The sequence below is a fragment of the Agelaius tricolor genome, unplaced genomic scaffold, assembly GCF_023055355.1.
Source record: "Agelaius tricolor isolate 1412-34295 unplaced genomic scaffold, bAgeTri1.0.p SCAF_7, whole genome shotgun sequence".
In the NCBI taxonomy this organism is placed as follows: Eukaryota; Metazoa; Chordata; class Aves; order Passeriformes; family Icteridae; genus Agelaius; species Agelaius tricolor.
In genome coordinates, this window is record NW_027269267.1 from 6,826,305 (window position 1) to 6,846,442 (window position 20,138).

Below are 20,138 nucleotides of genomic sequence, written 5' to 3' on the forward strand. Positions count from 1 at the left end.
TCACACTTCAGCTTCTCAGTCCTTTGACCATCTCTGCAGCCCTTCTCTGGACCTTCTCCAGCCTGGCCACATCTGTTTTGTTTAGTGGGCACCAAAACTGCACACAAATATTCCAGGTGTGGCTTGACCAGCACTGAGCAGAGTGCAATGATAACTCCTTTGTCCTTGTTGTGATGCCCTTGTTGGTGCAATCCAGCATCCCAGTCTCCCTTTGCTACAGCAGCACACAGCTCATTTTTACTGAGCTAAATACACCAGGACTCCCAGGTCCATTTCCACAGAGTTGCTTCCCAGCCATGAAGATCTCAGACTGTGCTGCACTCCTGGATCATGTTCTCCCACGTGTATTTGTCTTTGCTGAACTTCATAAGGTTCTCATCAGCCCATTCAGGACAGTTCTCCTTCTGCAGATTCACTTCCCCACTCAGTTTGGTACCATCAGCAAAATTCATGAGGGCACATTTGATCCCACCATCCAGATCACTCATGATGGTGTTAAACAGTGACCCAATATCAATCCTGGGGATTCCACTTGTAGAAAGTTTGAGAAGGAGCATTTCCCACCCTGCTCTGGGTATTGCCCATCAGCCAAGCTCCCAGATCCCTTGTCTGGATAGTAACACATTGATTTCTCTAGGAAATGGCTGTGGGAACAGCATGGAAAGATATGAAATGCAGGAAGACAATGTTCACCACTAGTTCCACATACACCAAGCAGGTTACTCGTGCTAGGAGGAAATCATGTTTGCCAAGAATGATTTGCCCTTGCTGAATCCATGCCAGCTTTTCCCAACCATGTGCTTCATCAGGATTCATAACTTTCCCTGGGACTGAGGTATTGATGGGCTGATAATTTCCTGCCTTCTTCTTCAAACCCTTCTTGAAGATGGGACAACATGAGCCTTCTCCCAGTTTTCTGGAACATTCCCCAATCTCCATGACTTCTCAAAGATTACAGAGAGCAGCCTCCCAGCAGTATCCAGCCATCTCTCTTAACACCTTCAGATGGGTAATTTGTAGGGGTCAAGCTCCTGTAATAGTTTACATTCCAATAATTTCTTCAAAGACAGTAGGTCTGTGCATGCAACTGGATTTTTGTTCCCAAAGTCTGAGGCCCAAGAGTGCTGGTAAAGGCAGAGGTGAAAGAAGTGCAGACAACCTCTGGTTTTTAGCACTGGTTGGCAACTAATTCACCTCTCCTGTTTAATTGTGGGCCAGCATTTTCCTCTGTTTGTGCTTGTTGTTTATGATCCTCTCCTGTAGTTTCTGACATATCCAGCCAATCTCAAGTCCAGCTGAGCTTTTACTTTTCAAACTGCGCCTCTGCACGCTCTGGCAACGCCCTTATGGTTCTCAGTGGGTATTTGTTCATTTTTCTATCCCTGGTACACTCCTCTTTTGGTTTTGATCAGACTCAGGAGCTGGCAGCTAAGACAAGGGCATCTCTTACCCTGCCTACTTCCCTTCCTTTTAAAGGTGATGAACTGGTTTCATGCTTCCAGAAGTGCCTTCTGCAAGAACTCCCAGCACTCACTAGCTCCTTTATCCACCAGGGAATCTTCCCTTGGAATCCCTCCCAACTCAGTTCTGAGCACCCAGAAGCTGGGTCTTTGAATTTCTAAAACCTTAGTACTAACCTTCAATAGTGGTTATTTAAAACTAGTGAGTTTTCTATTTTTACTAGGTTATTTTTGAGCTGAAGCAGTTCTCCAGCCTGGTTCATCACACAGGCCCAAAGATGTTTCACTGAAACATATGAGAAGCAACAGAGTATTCAAAATTCTGTTAGGTAGAAGAAAAATACCTAAAAATAAAACCTTCAATTCATTACTCTACCCTTTTTTCTGGTGCAAGTTAAGTTTTCAAATCATAAGATAACAAAAATACTGTTTAAATAAAAAGTTAAAATGGCAACCAGAGTGGAAGCAACAGAATACTGACCAAAAAAACCAAATTACATTTCTTGGCTCTATTTGAAAAGCTGTTGCACTGGACCTTCTGTCTAATGCTGCAAATGATACTCTGAAATTGCTCAGAATTTTAAATTCTCAAAATGGAAGGAGAAATTTAAGGAAAAGCATATTCACAATCCAGTCTGCTTTAATAACCAATCAATAGTAAGAAGTGAATCATAATTCTCAAATGCCACTGTGAGAAAAGGAAATGACTTAAAGCCATTTTAACAAACAACAATTAATTTAACAACTTACCACAAAAGAAATTCATATGCAGACATACAGCACTCTGTTTGTAATTCATCACACAATTTTAGTCACTCCCTTTACAAAACTGTAAATGAGATCTTAATTCTACATCTTAATTAAATAAGCTCCTGCCATGAACACTACATAGCAAATCCAAGAACCATAAAGGAAGGTAATTTGTCAATACAGCTCTGAAGGTGATCCCTGCATCCTCTCACACTCTGCAGTGAAAGTACCTATAAACAATATTCTTTAACTCCCAAATATGCTTAATGGGGAGTTAGTTCATTAACATGGTATTTTAGGCATGTAAGTAATACCTTCCTATCACTCTTTAAATACAAATAATAATATTCAGTATCAAGAATAATACCTGAACCCCTGCCAAACTTAGACAGAGGCTCATTTTAGACATGTACCATTCAACAAACTTTATAGTGGCCACAAGCAAATTATCAAATGGCCCAACCTACTTGTGACAGTATCAGTAAAACTCATCTTGAAAACAAGCTTGGAGCAGAGCCCTATTTAAACAGGCCAGTCTTGGAAAGAGCTTTTCCACATAGGAATTACTCTACTATAGTTATTTCTTTACTCTGCCTATCCATAAAGCAGAAATCTGTAATAAATATTTAAGTGTTTTTTCTTGCTTTACTGAACTTCTCTCATCCAACAAACTCAGACTGAACTATATTAAACACAATCCATTTCTTTCTTCATACCAAAAATGTTCTGTAAGGTACCAAGCTCATCCTCTCAGGTGCACCTATACAAATCCTGGCAGCCTTTGCAGGGCTTCATACAAGACCCACTGATTTCAATTTTGTCTGGTTTTAACTACAAATTAAGCATTCTGCAAGATTAACATTGCTAACACTTTCTACAAAGAGTCAACTGCTCTCTATAATGACACATCAAGTTTAATAAGCATCACTTCAATGTTTAATTGTGAAAACATTATTCAAACATCATGCTTCAAACAACACAGCTGCAGGACTTCACCAAGAAAAGGGGTTAAAACTAAGTAACTGACATGAGTTTTTACTGTGAAATATAAGGTAGGTATGGCACTAAAGGGCTGAATTTGTATCCATGTACCCATCCGCATTCCGAATGAGCAGGACAGTGGTCCAGCTCCTGGAATTACCTGATCCAACACTAAACCTGCCACCCAGCTCAGTTCTGCACTCACCTCACACTCACAGCCCATCTCCTTAATTCACTTCTGCAGAAACTCATCCAAGCCCTCTAACCAGTAACTGATTTTTACAAAACTAGGTAAGCATTCTCCAACTACAAATATACACATTTCCTTTTCTTTCAGGCTGCTGAAAATACAGCAAAATCCCTCCCGTTATCCAAAAATTCTACCAGGTGAGGACCAAGAAGAACTACTTTTGTTCAGTAATCTGAGAATAACCTTAGGTTTAACTGATGAACCTGTAAGGCTGGAAACCAGAACTTAATTTCTCCACAGAACATAAGTTTGCCTAATTGTCAGAGGGATAAAGAACAACAGCAGGCCATGGCATATAATTCTGGCACTGGGAAGTCTTGTGACAAGTGTTAATCAGGAAGAAGTTGCTTTATAGCCATAAACATTTTCCATGACTCTCTTTAGTTTTGTATCATCTCACTAATGCAATGAAAACAAATGTTTTTACATGCACCAAGCTATCCAAGCATGAAACATCTACTCTTTTCTAAAATGGTATAACAAACATATGGCATAGCTTTTAGAAGATGCTTTCAACACTTACTTCAGATGGTATCAACATTTGCAGATAGTTTTACCTCTATAATTACCAAGTCCACTCAACCCACTCCGGTGAACAAACAGCCCTGCAGGCTGGCAAGAGGCACAGAGCCATGCTGAAAGCACACCTGAGTGATACCATGCACAGACAAAGCTTTAGATTGTCTATTCCTTCTTCACATACTGTACCTGGATTCACCTAGAGAAAATGTGAAAGCTAGAGGTCAGGTGTAGCATGGTGCACCAAAGGATCAATGGTTCAATTACTGGAATGGGATGAAAACAGTTGTGTCCCACCCTTGCCACTGTTTTTCTTCACACTTTTGAAAGTTAAATAATTTATCAGAACCTCTATTCCTCAGCTGCTAAAATACAGGAGTGTTTCCCTCTCTCCTCCATCCTCAACCACTGTCCACTTTGGCTATTTGATTACTAAAGTCAGTAGGGCACAAATTACCTTACCATGATGCACATGGACCACTCAGAGGAAAGGACCACTTCAGCCTCCACACTCAGTAGATCAGTACTTAAAAGCTACAATATATAACATACATTCAACCAAAAAAAAAAAATCTTACATTATATTCCCTATTTATGGTCTCCTGACAGTGAAGATAAAACTTGCTGAAATGCAAATGCCAACACACCAAGTGTCCTGCAATCCTAATTACACCTCTACAAAAGCATTTTGTTTGTAGACATGTGATCCATCCTTCTCTCTTCATTAACACATTAAAATGACAAGTGTAATGTTTCTGACTTCATCAATTTTCTTGCCTTCACAAAGTAGTACCAACACTGTACTTTACACTTGAGGAACAGCCAAAACATTCAGGAATATATGTTTAGAGCAATAAAATCCCACTATTTAAAAAAAAAGTCTCAAACACTAGTTGTGAAAGTATCAACACTTACTAAGTAGTTCATACTTACAGTACTGTGTAATGTCCATTTAGAAAAAAATTGGTTTTAATACTGGATGAAGTACAAATACTGCAAAGCTATAACCAAGTACCAGGATACACAACCATTATACGCACTATGGCTGCGATTTCCAAGTAGAAACATTGTACAAGCAGGAACTATAGAATGTGTCACTCATTACACCTTAATTGGATCCCAGAATGCTGCACCCTATTAATACAAACTGCATACAAAACAAAAAAAAAAAAATACGGATCTTAAAGAAATCTATGGCTCAGTTAAAATTACCCAATAAACACATTCAAAAACGTGACTCCTTCAAAAATGCTAGAAAATCAGTTCCACCCATAATACAATTTACAAAATTTTATCCAACTTCAACTTGCTCCACAGGACAGACAGTATACTAGCTAATAAACCAGTAATAAGAAATGCACAACATATTAACAAAAAACCAAACCCAAACATAAAGAAACAACTCAGATACAAATTTACAGAAATTGGAGAGGCTGCCCACTTCCTGGAGTGCCTTACCAATGTCTCCTGGTACCAATTTCCAGTTTCTCAATTCCCAGTACTGCCATTATATAAGACAAACATTCTTAATTCTTTTTCAAGCAATATTTCTTTGTTTTGATGAAAATAAATCAAGCCAAAATCTTTCCAGTTATTGAAAAAATAAAAAAATACTTTACTACACTAAGATTAACCTGCTAAAATGTTTGCTTGCATCATTATTTTTCAAGCAGCTTGTTATAAATAAAACTGTGTATATTTTATTATGGATTAATAGGAAATTAACATTAATGTCAACACTGAAAGGACAAAGTCAACATATACTAATTCACATTGTCTGAAACTATTTTTAAACAAGCAACACTAAAATTGTAAGAAAAATGAAAGAATATTGCCACAGTACATTTATTTTGTAAGCTTCATAAAAGCACAGATAAGCACGCTGTTAATTTTGTCAACACATGTGGCCTTCACACAAAGGAAATACCATTTTTAAAATCAGCTGGAAAACAAAAGGGCTGCTAAACCATGAGAGGTAACACAGACTAAAACATGGCATATTGTGTGGAACTACTTCATCTCTCCAAATCGACTTCAACATCAATACTTTTAAATGGAAACATGCTTCAGTTTTTGTCCACAGGATATGACAAACTGATTAAACTCAATGAATAGGAATTAACAAGCATCTTATACCCAATACATCAGACCAGCTACATCAACCTACATCTGTATAGATGCCAATTACAGCTTATGAAACGATGGTTTGTCACTGCAATCAAGTCAACTTTGGCTAAACACTGGAAACATCATCAAAAACAAAACAAAACAAAAAAAAATAGAAATGCTTTGCAATTCACTTCCAATACAATGGATATCCTCACCCTCCCCCCCTCAAGTAATCCTTAAGCTTCACCTTCTGCTAGAATGCTTTCCTGGGAGAAAGAGACATCAAGACACCAGCAGGGTTTTTGTTTTGGGTTTTTTTTCCTCCTTCACGTTAATGTTCTTGTCAACTACGGAAGCATAACAGTGAGCACTTTCTCCAGCACAAGACTGACTACGTTGGATTTCCAGCATTTCAACCAGTTTGAAAGGTGATCTCTCAATTTCCCTCCCCTCTTTCCCAAAACCACACTAACTGCAAACCATGATTTTCAAGCTCTTTTTTTCTGCAAAATAAACGCAAAATTTTTGGCAACAGAAAATTCCATTCCTTTGTCAGACACCCTCGCAGCGTGCACACCATTACAGGAAAGTTTCTTTTGGTTTATCACACACCCAATACATGGGGCAACATTACAATATTCCTGACCCTTAATCTATACCTCCAATAATCCATAAAATTGTACAGATCTCATGTGCCATCTGCCCTTTTGATTTGCTACACCCAGCAGCACAGCTTGGTTCAGTTCACGATACTACAGCCCCATATATCCTACAAAGCAAAACCACCAAAAAACGGGTGACTGCAGCACAAATAGAACCCACAACTAAATTAAGGCTCTAGACATGAAGCCCCCTCCATCCCTCAAAGAGATCCCAGTTTTCTTATTATTAAATCCTGTCAGGGTGTGGCTTTGTTAAACCAAAGTTCCCACTGCAAATGCCTCCTGCAATCCCCTCCAAGCCAATGCACACCTTAGTGAACCCCACCAAAAATAAGGAGTGTCTTCTTGCATCCAGCTACCAAATTTAAGGCCAGAACAGCCTCCTCCTGCTGCACAAGTAGCCAGGCAGGGAAGGGAGCTGTTCCCCAAACAGTTACAAGCCAAAACCTCCCGTGAACCTCCCCAAACAGGTACCCTGCTCCTGCCACCTCAAGCACAGGTAACCAGGGAGCACTGCCAGCACCCACTGCTCCAGCCTGGCAGCCTCTGGGAAAGGTTCAATAGTAGGTGTGCTCCTCTCACATCGAGGGGAGCACTGATAAATTCCTGCCTTTGTGAAGAATTCCTCTGGAAACATGACTCAATGGTTTTTCTTACCTGCTACACTTGCACATAAATCTCACACTGTAACGTGCTGCCTTCCAGGTTCTTAAATCAGTCAGTCAGGATTTCATAATTATGTAGTCTAGGGTCTTTGTTAGCTGTTGTTGCTCCATGCACAAAAGGAAACATTTTGTTGCTATCGCTGTAAAACCTATTAATTAACTGCACATATATTCGGCCACAGTTTCTACTATAAAAATAACTGCTACATTGAATTAAAGTGGTCTGCTAGATTAATTGTTCTAAAGCCCTCAATAGAGCATAAATTGCATAAAGCTTCACACAGAACAGGAACGAAGCAGAAAATACCTTAAAAATAGCAACTTCTTATCGGTAACAAAAACACAAGCACGTTCCTTCAAAGTAAAGAGCACAAACAAAACTGAAACTGGTTCAAACCAAGAAATTCCTCTCGAACATCTCTGCACAGAACAGCAACGGTTTAATCCTTCTACTTCCTTAAATAATCTACCTTTCTCAGAGACAAGTTTTACAAAGAACATGCTTTGTGAGGTTACTGTGCAATTCATAAACGTACAAAACACCATCTGAAAACTGAGGTGAAATAGCAAAATATTTGGTTTGCTTGGGGATTTTTTTTAGTATTCACTGCATAGACTCGCAGCTTAATACAGTAAAAGAACATACATAGATATTTCTGAAAACGTATTTCAAAACTAGCAAAACGCCCTGCAACTTCAGATTCTATATACTAAAATTACAATTGACTGGCATTTTTTAAAAAGCATTACATGTAAGAAAGGCACAAAACTCAACTAATAGGCTGAATTGCTCCTCGCACTACCTAATTTTACAGTACGCAAAATTAAACTTAAACCAGGGATTTTATGCGACAGATGATCTAATGACATGTGAAGCTTTTATTTTCTATCTGGCATCCTTAAGCTCTATCCCATACGGGATTCGGTCTAATATTTCCAATAGCCTCAGCAGCATTCACGAGTTCTGGTCCACCAACAGTTAATGTACGTTATTTAACTGGTTTGACATGTCACTCCCCTACCTTTTTGATTAATGGGAAGAAGTGCTCTTATAAATAACTCTGAAAATCGAAAGGAAACCGCGAGATTTTTTTCTTTTTAAATATAAGCAGAAAGGAAAGTGTACTCGCTTCTCCTTCCATCCCTCCCCCCTCCCCCCACGTCCTGACATTGAGCTTTTCCAATCCTGCCAGAAATAAAACACCCAAACACAAGCACAGGCCTAGGCTATCCAATTCAACACGCTTTACAGTCAAATCTTCAGATCAACCAAAACCAGCAGCAGAAAAAAAATAATTCTCCACGATACAGTCCGGGCACAACAATGGGATGAGCAGTGTCAAACGCCAGACTACTGACAGGAACAAGCCAGGAAGCAGGAACCAGAGTAGCACTGTCCCCTTCGCTTCAGCCGTGTGCCATTTCAAAAACAGTTCCACTCATTCTGTAACCCGAACGTTTCCCTGGCGTGTGGTGTTTTAAGCACAGCTGGCAGACACTCGGCCCGCACAGCCTTTGTCAGCAGCTCACGGATGGGCAGCAGAACGTGCTACAGGTTGATAAGGAGGGCACCGGCGCTGCAAAGCAGCAGGAAAGCGCCCAGAAAGAACTTGGGATGCGCAGGAGAGTTTCCCTCAGCCTTCACCGGGGGCTCCATGCTCCCCACGTTCGCTCCCGGTGTTTGTTTCGTGTTTACCTCCCCCCCCTTCTCTTTCTCCTCCCTGTCCGGCCATCTTGGGCCGACAGGAGCAGCCATTACTTAACTAAATGACAGGGCCAACAACTTTCCACAGAGACAAACACCTCTCTCCGGACACCGGGCCGGGCGGCAGCAGCCCGCGGGACGCCCCGCTCCCTGTCAAGCCGGGACGGCGGGCGGGACGCGGGGCTCGGTGAGGAGCGGGCACGCTGGATGGAGGCAGCGGGGCCCGCAGAGTAAACAAGTCACTCGGACGGGCTCCGGGAGCCGCTCAGCGCCGCGCCCGCCCCAGCCCGGACCCCGCGCTCCCTGCGGGCTCCGGCCCCGGCTCCGCTCCCGGCGGCTGGGGGCGAAAATCACGAGGGAGGGTCCGGGGAGCGGCAACGTCAGCAGCGCCGAGCGCGCCCTCCCTCCCTCGCTCTCCCCCCGCTGCCGCCTCCTCCTCCTCGTCCTCCGCCTCCCCCCCTCCGCCCCCGCGCCCCCTCCCCCGGCCCGTCCGCTCCCGGCCCCGGGTTCCGCCACTTTCCCGTCCCAGGGCTGGACGGGCACCCGCATGGCCACGCTCCCCTCGTCCCGCTCGGAGAGAATGGCGGGGGGGGGAGGGGGGGCTAAAAAGGAAAGGGGCAAAGGCGGCAGCAACGCGCTGAGACCCCGCGGAGGTGGCGGTGCCCCCCGCACACCCCCTGCACACACTCACCGTGCGGGCCCGGGGGTCCCGAGGGAAGGGGCGGCGGGGCCGCCTCACTCCCCATCCCCCGTTTCACCCCCCCCCCTCCCCCCTCCACATCCACCCTCGCGCTTACCTTTAACAGCAAGGCCTTCGTTCTGGCGCCATCTTCATGAAGCCTCAGAAATCCGAAGAGCCGGCTGCGAGGAGGGGAGCGGGCGGGAGGGAGGGGAGAGAGAGGCACCGGCGTTAGCGAGAGTCAGCGCGGCGGGCGGGCGAGGGCAGAGCGCGGCCCGGGAGCGGCGGCGCACGGGGAGCCGCGGGCAGGGGAGCGGGGGGACACGGAGGGAGCGCGGGCCGAGCCGGGACACGGAGGCGGCCGGGGCGCAGTGGGGAGCGGGTACCTGTCGAGGCCGGATAGGGCTTCTCTCTCCTGGGCTGTCAAGCTGGCGAAGTCCTCCTCGCTCTGGCCGCTCGCTTTCCCCGCCGCCATTTTCTTTTCCTCATCACCGAAAGGAGCAGCAGAGGCGGCGGCGGCGAGCGACACTCCGCACGATTTCATGGAAACGCAGCGTAATTAACTCGCGGATCGCACCCCCCCCTCCCTGCGCGCCCCCAACACCCCCCAGCGCCGGGCGGGGCGGGGTGCCCGACACACACACACACCACAACTTTTATTACAACAACAACAGCCGGCAGGGAGGGGGAGGGAGGGATGGAGGGAGGGAGGGGAGGGGAGAGGGAGGGAGGGAGGCGGGGGGAAGCCCCGCTGCTCGGAGGAGGAGGAGGAGGGAGGGAGGGAAGGAGGGGGGAGGGAGCCCCAGCGCTGGAGACTCGGGGGAGGAGGAGGAGGCGGCGGCTGCGGATGGCGGCGGAGCGGTGTTTACATCGCCGCTCGCCGCCGGCGGCGCGGGGAGCCGAGGTGTCGGGGAGCCGGGCGGACCCTCCCTGCCTGCCCCGTGGCTCGGGGTGTGTTTTGCCGCCCGTACAAACTTCCCCGGAGCCGCTGCCCAAAGTTGTTGTAATTGTGTCACACCGCGGACCCCGCGCGCCGCCACCGCGACCCCCCCCGTCCAGCCCCGCCCGCCCGCGTCCGCGCAGCCAATGAGGGCCGCCGCCGCGCCCCACGTGACCTTTGTTGACTTACGTCAGTCATTGCGCTCCGCCGCCGCTGCGCCCCGGTTTGGTTGGCTCTCGCCACCCGCCTCCCCCGCCGGCCTCACGCCATTGGTCGGTAAGTGATAAGCGGGGTGGGGTTTCGGAGAGCCGCCGTTTGTGATAGGTCGAGCGGGCCGTCAGTCAGACGAGCTTTTCGATTAGCGAGCACCAGCAGGTTGGGATGCGCCTTTAAAAGCGAACGGCGGGGGGGGGGGGGGATATGTCGGGAGTGGCGGGCGCCGGGGTGGGAAGAGGAGGAGGAACGAGGGAGGGCTGCGCTCGCGGGTGGAGTTGCGTAACGGGGGCTCCGTGCTGGAGGAGTGGACGCTGCTGAGGAAGGCGCCATGTCCCACCGGCGGGGGGCAGTAGGCACGTTCGCACTCCCCCCCCACCCCGCCTCGGGCGTGGCGCTCTTGACACAAGCGGAAAATAAAGGCGTCCCGGAGCGGGAACGGGGCTGTACGGAGCTGTGAGGGAGATGCTTGGTTGGCGTGCAACGGTCGCACAGAAGGGCGGGGGCCGCCCCCGCCGTTGGTTTCGCCCACCCCCGCCTCCCCCGGGAGCCCATGACAGGTGGAGCGGGCCCCGCCGGCGCGCGCGCGCCCTCGCGGCCGTCACGTGGCGCGGCCCGCCGCGCGCGCTCCGCGCGAGACGCGCAGCAAGTCTCGCGATGCCTCGAGGGCCTCGGGGCGTGAGGGCGGGGAGTGCCCGGCCCGGCCCCGGCCGGAGCGGCGGGAAAAGCGCGAGGGACGGGAATGGCGACAGCGGGGAATTCGGGCTCCTGGGCATGCCTCGAGTGTGAGTAAATCTCTGAATGTTTTTAGGCGTGGGAAGGAAAGGAGGTTTGCTGCTTGCTCTCCCTGCTTCGTACGGCTTAGTGCAGCTCCAGCCCGACCTGTAGATGAGGCATTACCTGGGCAGCACAGACTGCCTTTAGGGACTTGAGAGGGCATCTCGTCCCAAACGCCTTGGACAGGGACGGCTTCCGCTAGACCAGGTTATTCAGAGACCCATCCAACCTGAACGCTTCCGGAGATGTGACATCCACGCTTGTTCCTCTGCCTCCACACTGTCCTTGGGTTCCTCCATCCTTCCCAGCTCAACGAGGAGCCCAAGGGACCCCGTTTTCTTTATAGTGCCACACAGCCAGGAGGCTTTAGGGCTTTTTAAGTAAGGTGTTTGCCGATCATTCGATCTTGGCTCTGCTGTGGTGTGTACGAGGAGCTGAGCCCTGCTGTGGGTGTGTGAGGGCACAGCTCAGTCCTATTTTGCTGAAAATGGATCAGAACACCCTTCTGTAACAACATTGCATCAATTCTCTGATTTTTGAGTGAAGCTTCGTGTCTGGGCTGGCTTTTCCCATTTGAATTTCCTGTTCGATGATTACTGGGTACTCTAAAGTAAGAGTAAAGCCCATTAGCTCTCTTTGGGAATTCAGTGAAGGCCAAAGAGCAGCCTATGCAATGGATGCTGCTGCTTGCTGGTTCTCCTTTAATTGCCCCACTCCAATCATGCTCACAACACTGAAGCCTGTTTCTGCCTCTGTAAGTGTTAAACTAACGTGTCAGTGATGTTTTTCAGGTGGATCCTCACGTGTTTTCTGGTCCTGATGGTGCAGAGACACTGGCAGGAATGGAGACCTGGTCAAGACAAAGTCTTAAATAATGCAAATGAAGGCTCAGAGTAGTGTGTCCATGCTGCTCTTAATAGCAGACTCCTGTAATGTAGCTCTGCTTTCTGATGCAAATGCAGGAAGAACAAAAAAAAGCATCTGGGTTTGATGATGTTGCATTTCTTCATAGAAGAGTCAGCAGCCACTTTGTTGAGAGGGTATAAGAGACAGGCATTTTTGTTTAAAGGACTTGCAAGTTTGAAATCCAGATAAAACCCAAGTTATTTTTGGTTCTGGGAATGGACCATAGTCTGTTAATAGTGGAAATGCTATGATCAAACATCTGTGTTCATCTGTGTTGTCCATGGCTTCTTCTCTGTCATGGATTTTCTCAGCAGAGTTTCCTCAGGTGCCAAAATCAGTGCCAAGAGCCTGACTGATTGGGAATGTGCCATAAATATGGGGTTTCAATGCAGATTGTTTCTCAATCTTGACTCTCATGTGTAAAGTTTCCACTTTGCAGTATCCTGAGTATAAATCAGCAGAAATGGGAGTAGGCAAAACCATTTTTCAGTGGAAGGAAAGGATTACTGAACAACAGAGCAAATCATGAGACTGTAGAAGCAGAGTCCTTATCCAGCTGAAACTTGTGTGCACCTGAATTCACAACCTCTGAGTTACCTGTCTAGTACTGTCAGTGCCACTCTTAACCCCCTATACCCTGCCTGAATTGCTGGGATGGAATTTCCAAATGCCCTTATTTATTTGTTTGTTTATTATTTATTTATTTGCTGTCACCTCCAAGTCAGGTAGGAAATCTGAAGGAGCAGTAGATCAGTCCCTGTTGGATACAATTCAAATCTCATGAATAGTCCAGGCATACTTTATAGTCACCTGCAGCAAGATCCATCCCTGGAAAAGCTGTGGTGTTTGAATCAGTTCCAGTTGGTTTGGTTTTCATTCCTGCTCTTGGAAGTTCTGGGCAGCTGCAAGCCTTGACCAGCTGAGCAAATGAGGGCAGAGGTGATCTCCTTAGCCAAGAGTCTGAAGAAGCTCAGGAGCCAGTGTGATCTCTGCTGCTGCTGCTGCTGTTTGAGAAAGGATTTTGAGGTGTGGAGTCAACATTATGCTCCCAGTAGCTCAGGAGGCCCCTGACTGTGAGGCAAATCCTTTTGCAGCAGAGCAGGTAGAATGTGATGAGACAGCCTTGGATTCATGTGACAACGTGCACCTATTGAAAGACAGCAAAGAAAAAAGCAGGCTGGCCAACAGAACCCACAGGAGGCCATTTTGTGTCCTACAAAACATAAATCTAATACTTACATTGTTGCCATCTTGATAAATTTTAGTCAACCTGCCTGAAATAATGTGGCTATTTGGCATGTGAGGGAAAGCAGCATAAATTAATAAAATCTGCCAATAGGTCAGTTCTGGAGAAAGCAGCTTCATTAACACTTCTCTTTTTCTGCAGTTGTTTTCCTTACTATTGTTTTCTTTTACTCCAAGGTGAAAGAAGAAAAGCTTAAATTGCTAAACTATTTTCTTGATATTAGGAACAAAAATCCTGTGTGCTTCCTTTTTGTACTTTGGCAGTGGCTTTTCTATTGTCCAGGAGTTAGCAGTAAAATTACCTGCAATTTACATGTTCCTTTTACTACCCACATTAAAGTTCTGGTGGGTGTTGTGTGATGATCTGTGTTTTGACACCATGTGGTGGTCAAGAAAGTGGGAAAGCTGATCCAAACCCCAAAGTTTTGGGTTGTTTTGGGGTTTTTTCCCTCACAAAAAATGACAAATGCTTTTGCTGGCAATAAGGAAAACCAATACATGGATAGGAGAATTATTATTGAAAATAGGAAAAAATCATCACAATGCTGTTTATCACTATGTTGAAGAGAAAATTGCTTTTTAATCTCAGAAGTACTTTGCTAGCTTTGGGTAGTAAGGGGAGTGAACTAGTCTAGGAAATTGGTTCTTATAAAGAAAGAAAATACAGGGATTTTTTAAATGAAAGGTTTAAAAATAAAGTCTAAATGTTTGGTTATAGACCCTTATTATTATTATTCTGTCTTGCTTGAATCACGTAGTCATTTTTGTCTATTGCAGTCTCTGTCCTTGGTTAGCATGAGTTTAAAATTAAAACCTGGACTGTCTTTGAAAGGCTTAATGCTGGAATTCATCTGGGGTTAAGTGGTAATTCATGGTCATAAGAAGTCCACACAGTCACCAGGTAAGCAGTAATTTCCATCCCTGTGCAGCAGCATGGCAGCGATTCAGTCCAAACATGGAAAACCATGAATTTGTGTCATCACTTTAACTGTGTTCTGAGCTGTTTGATGACATTCAGAAATCAGGGCATTTTGGGGTGTTCTGTAGATTTGCTGTGTAAGAGAGACCAGTTCTCTGCATGCCAGCATGAACACAGGGACCTCTTTGCTGAAGCTCTACCAGTGAAGAAACAACTGCTAGAATATCTGTATCCTATTTTTGCAGTACATAGATCTATGTTATACCAGCTGACAGTTTCTGCTGACTTGGAGAAATAAATAATGTCAAAAATTATCCTTGTCCAGGAGGTGGTTCCTTTACAGTGCTACTGTTGGTAGATTTTACATGTTTTCTCAATTGTGCCTGTACCTCCCACCTCCAGCACTTTTGGTTGTGTCTTTGGTGTGCATTCCAAATGTGGAAATGCTTTCATTTATGGTAATAGTTTTAGGTGAATATCTGTCTTCCCCCTAGGCACCAGATGTGGCAGTTTATGACTTGATACCTTCCAAAGAAATCACTTGTTTGACAGGAGATGATCCTGAGCAAGGATCTCTGCTCTTCCAAAACCGTGCAGAGAAACTGAAATTTCTTGCATGTGTTTCCATGCAGGAATTTGAGAAGCTGATAATAAAATACTTTGTATGTATTACCTTGTCTTCAGATTGACAGTTGTAACTTCATAGAATTTGGCAAATGCTGTAAAGAAGAGGGAAAAAATCCCATCTTTTTGTTTCTGTGGTCTTTTTATATGTATTGACTTAATATTAGTTGCTGGGCTTGGAAGTGAAAAACAGATCACATTTCTAAACCAGCTCTGAGCAAAATTATGATGGTTTTTGTGTAAACATTTGAAAAGAGCCAATCCTGATGCTCAGCAACCCAGGTGAATGGATATCTTGTTAACTTTTGCTAATCCTGGGACAGAATCCAATATTATTATCCAAAATACTTCATTATCTGGTATATTTGTTTTTCTCCAAGAACAGAGGATGCCACATGCTCTTACTGGATTTAATTTAGTGTTTCATACACAAATATTTTTGAGAAAGTATCTGGGAGTGACTTATGTTAAAAGCCTCAACTGTTGTGTATGTTGCTTTTTATGTGGATGTCTAAAAGGACAAAATCCTCAATAACTAATCTAAACACTTTTTGGCTGCATTGTCTTTTTCTTCTTCAGCCACTTTTAAAATCAGGTATTTTGCACAGGTAATGGTAGATACTAAATCTTGTAATGGTGCCCAGGTGAGAGTTTTAAAGGTGCAAACAGCAGGAGCAGCTTTGGGACGTTGGGTGTGGCAGAGTCAAAGCCTCAGCTCAGGAAGCTCCATCTTGCACTTACTAAACACAAACAATGACAGTTCTCTGTCCTTGTCCAAGCAGTTTAGGATTCCCTCTCCTCAATGGGTGAGTCAGAGCATTCCAAATGAAATAAAACATCATGCTTCAATCTGCAGACTTAGTTGCTGTAGGACAACTCTTCTATTTTTGAATCTTCCCAAAATGAGGTGGCATTCCATTAATTTGATGTCTAGGGCACAATGGGGTTGTACTCAAAGCATGTAAATGTGTTCATCATATGTAACTGGAAGATAAGGAAAACACCAAACTGAAATGTGCTTGCTTTTGTTTGCTCTTTTTTTAAAAATGTTCTTAAGTTTGCTATTATCCAGAGGCAAGTTATGTTTAGAATTTCTCTAGGAGTGCTCCATGTGTCTTCTGCTTGTCAATAAGAGTTGGATCAGGCCTCTCACAGAGCTGCAAGCCCACCAGGATGATGTGAGGAAGACAAGTAGTTTCTACCACAGCTTGACTTTGATGAAATCCAAAGCTAACCCTGCCTTTAAGTACATTTTTCCTTGCATCCCCCTTCAACTGCACTTCAGCTGGGAACCTGTGAAACAGGAAATCCCTGGGAATGGTTGGGAGGATTTCCCATCTTCTCAAGGTACAGTTTGGTTTCTGTTTGGAAGTTTGCAGTTGTGTAATTGTATAAATATACTCAGTGCTACTGAAGTCAGTTTGTGAGTTCTTCTCTAATGGTGTTTTGGTTTGGTTTTTTTGTCTGTAAATGAGTCCTGTGGTGGTTTTCTCTTCTGAGGAAAATCAAAACAGTGTTTTTCTCCATGGATATGTAATCCCAAACTGAAAGCTGAGTGAGAGGAAGGAAATTGTCATTAGTCTCAATGGGACAAAAGTTGCTTGGGAATTGGGGCAGCAAAGGGAAGCTTCACTGGGAATCTGCAATGTTTTCCAAAGCCTTGATATTCTTAACTTGGTATTTTTCTGCCACTAGTGGATACACAAAATTTCACTGGAAATTGTGAATTCAAATCTTAACATAACAAAACACTTGTCCAATGGCTTCTTAGTATCACTGAGAAGAAAGTCCCTCTATTCCTTCCTCTCAATCAAAAATATCCACATCCCCTGATGAACTCAGATGCTTTACATACAGGCATCCAAGCTACTCCAGTCTGGTCTAGAGACCATTGAAGTAATGATGCACCTGGCACTGTTTTAAAGACATAAAAGTTTGTAACTGCATGGATATGTTTCTTCCCAAGGGTAATCTGTACAAAAAAGGACCAGGATACAGCCTTGAGAAATTTATATTGCTCCTGTTTAGATCATAGCTTTTGTTTGCTATACAGAGAAGGGGACAAATGTGTGATTTTTAAGTACTTCTGTTGTCTATTGTGTAATTGGTTTGGGATTTTTAGTAAGTGATTGGTTTTGTTTTTATTACATATTCCTTCAGTGCAGGCATATCTCTAATGAAAAATCCCACCATCCCAAGGATGTGAACCTGCAGGTTCTGGAATACCTTCTGAAGAGACTTTCTGCTCAGTAAAGATCAAGCCCCATTTTTAATGGATCAGTCCAGATAAGCTTTCAAAATTCAAATGCTTATCAGAGTTCCTTTTTTCAGGAAATCAAGCAGAACCCAGGTTTTCTTGTAAATTCAGTGTTGTCCCTGGTTTCTGTTACATTAACCCATGCTAAACAAAATGTCCTGCACTATTTATGCTTCTGTCTCTCTGAATACAATATATATGATTAGTGAAGAACAACACACCTACTGTTAAGCCTCTTTTATGAATTAGCTATGAATTTATTAATTTTTTCATATCTATTAGGGGTTACTGATTTTGCAGTGTAGGTGCTTCTTGTCAGTGGTCTGCAAAAAACGCATGGGAAATACAAGTAGGAGGGTCAGAGTTTGTGTCTCCCAGGTGGAATGGTTTGGTTCCAAACCCTGCCATGGGTGGGTGGTTTGGTGCTGTACAAAAAAGGAAGATCCCAACAGCAGCTGGTGGTGCCCAGCAGTGGGACAGGAGGAACAAGCAGGAACTGATGCCCAGAAGTTCCACCTGAACATGAGGAAGAATTTCTTTTCCTGTGCAGTGAGTGAGCACTGAACAGATTGTCCAGAGAAGCTGTGGAGCCTCCCTCACTGGAGATCTTCCAGAACCCTCTGGACACAATCCTGTGCCATGTGCTTGAGCAGGGAGGTGGCACCAGATGAGCCACAGTGGTCCCCTCCAGCCTGACCCATCCTGTGATTCCGTGAACAAAGAGGAGAGGAAAGAGCCAAGTGTGTGAGGAGGGTTTGGGCAGTGCTTGGACAGAGGCCTTTTCTGTAGCTGAATTCTTCTCACCAGTCACTCCACTTCTCTTTCTGTCCCTGTTGTGTTTTCCACTAAATGTGTAGAACATGAATGTTGTGTTAAAATGACAAAGTGTCTGACAAAAAGCAGAAAGGATCATGTGGTTTGGGGTTGGTTTGGTTTTTCCCCCCCAGTCTTAGCCAAACAAATGACTGTGTCAGCACTTTGTCAAAAATGACACAGCAAAATGATGGTGCCTCAGGAGGGGTCCCATGACATTTATTTGGGAAAAGCACCCCCTGCTTTTGACAGTCCCCTCCCTGCCACTCTTACTAACCCTGTGCCATCCCTCAGCATCACTGATTTAACTGTTTGCAAAGCTATATTAGAAACTGAGGCAAAGTCATTGAAATAGCCTCCATTAAAAAAAAAAATAAACCAGCCTCCACCCTACTCCCAAAAAAAAAACTCAAACAGAAAAAAACCCCAAATCAACCAACCAAAAATCCTCAAACCCCCAGAAACTTCCAGACGGAAGGTGAAAGCCACTTCCAGACAACTTTTATGGTCATTATCCCCATGCAATATCGTGTGGCATGCTGAAAAATATTTAGGAATAACACCAATTTAATGTGAAATCAAATGCCAGAACGGATGATACAGTGGTTGCATTATTGAGCAGCATACTGAATTCAATTAAATCTTGTCTTGTTAATAAATCTTGCATCACTGCTGACAGCTGCTGTGAAGAATCCCGAGATTGTTTTGTAAGGACGTTCAGCCTGTTCCTAGCGGTGCCTGAGGAGCTGGTGGATGGCTGCCCAGCACAGTAAAATGATTGCATCTTCTGAGGTTGACTGCAGATTGCTATCACAGTAATAAAAACCAAGTTAAAAATTACAAAAACCTGGTATCTCTAAAAGCTTATGAGCCATAGAAATGACCTACTACTAACTCCTTGCTACCTCTGAGTAATTGTTTATTAGGTTGCTGGTTAGATTTTAAGTTGGAAGAATTGGACAAATTGCTGTTAGTCTTTATCACAATCTCTTTTTTTGCTGTTCTGATGCAGCAGCTGTTACTGGGAATCAAACTCCTGATCCACAGAGAAGGAGGAATAACTCATTTTTCCAGATAACACTTGCTGCATTACCTGTGTACACATTTCTTTCCCAATGGAGCATGGGCAAAAAGGAGCAAGTTCTACACAGCCAGCAAGGCTAAAAAAGGAACATAATCTACAACTGATGAAACTGGTAGATTATATAGGAAAATAGTTCACACTCTTCTTTCATTCTAAAGAAAACTCTTACCAATTTTTTTCTATCTGATTTTTTTCCACTGTTCTTGGACTTTTTTTTTTTTTATATCACTATTTACAGAAACTTTTAGGAAAGAATTTGTGTCTTTTATATTAATTCTTAGGTTTATAACTATAAAGATTATCTTCCTGAACTAACCGCTCCCTCTTAAGCCCAGCTTTGAAATGTTTCCATTATGCTTGTTGGGAAGTTTAGGAATTAGAGATGTCCATTCAGAAAAGTGTTTAAAATAATGATAAATAAACAATAAAGACCATGAGGCTTAAAGATTAAAAATTAAACTTCTAACTGCTATCTCCTTGCTTTGCAGCCTTAATATGTGCACTGTGATTCCTCCTCTACATTAACATTCAGAAAGTTTTTCCCCATGAACATGTAATTGTTTGTATTAGAAGCTTAAAT

General features: G+C 44.3%; 1 protein-coding gene across 10 annotated transcripts in view; it reads right to left on the reverse strand.

Moving 5' to 3' along the window:
• KDM6A (lysine demethylase 6A) overlaps nucleotides 1–10,581 on the reverse strand; it is a 153,391-nt gene extending 142,810 nt beyond the window's left edge. For all 10 annotated transcript variants that reach the window (XM_071430276.1, XM_071430271.1, XM_071430272.1 and 7 more), the window contains exons 1-2: nucleotides 10,167–10,581; nucleotides 9,899–9,962 (exon numbers count right to left, since the gene is read on the reverse strand). In XM_071430276.1, the coding sequence (XP_071286377.1) occupies nucleotides 9,899–9,962; nucleotides 10,167–10,324 (222 nt within the window). In that variant the 5' untranslated portion in view covers nucleotides 10,325–10,581. The remainder of the gene's footprint in view (nucleotides 1–9,898; nucleotides 9,963–10,166) is intronic.
• Between the last annotated feature and the right edge of the window lie 9,557 nt (nucleotides 10,582–20,138).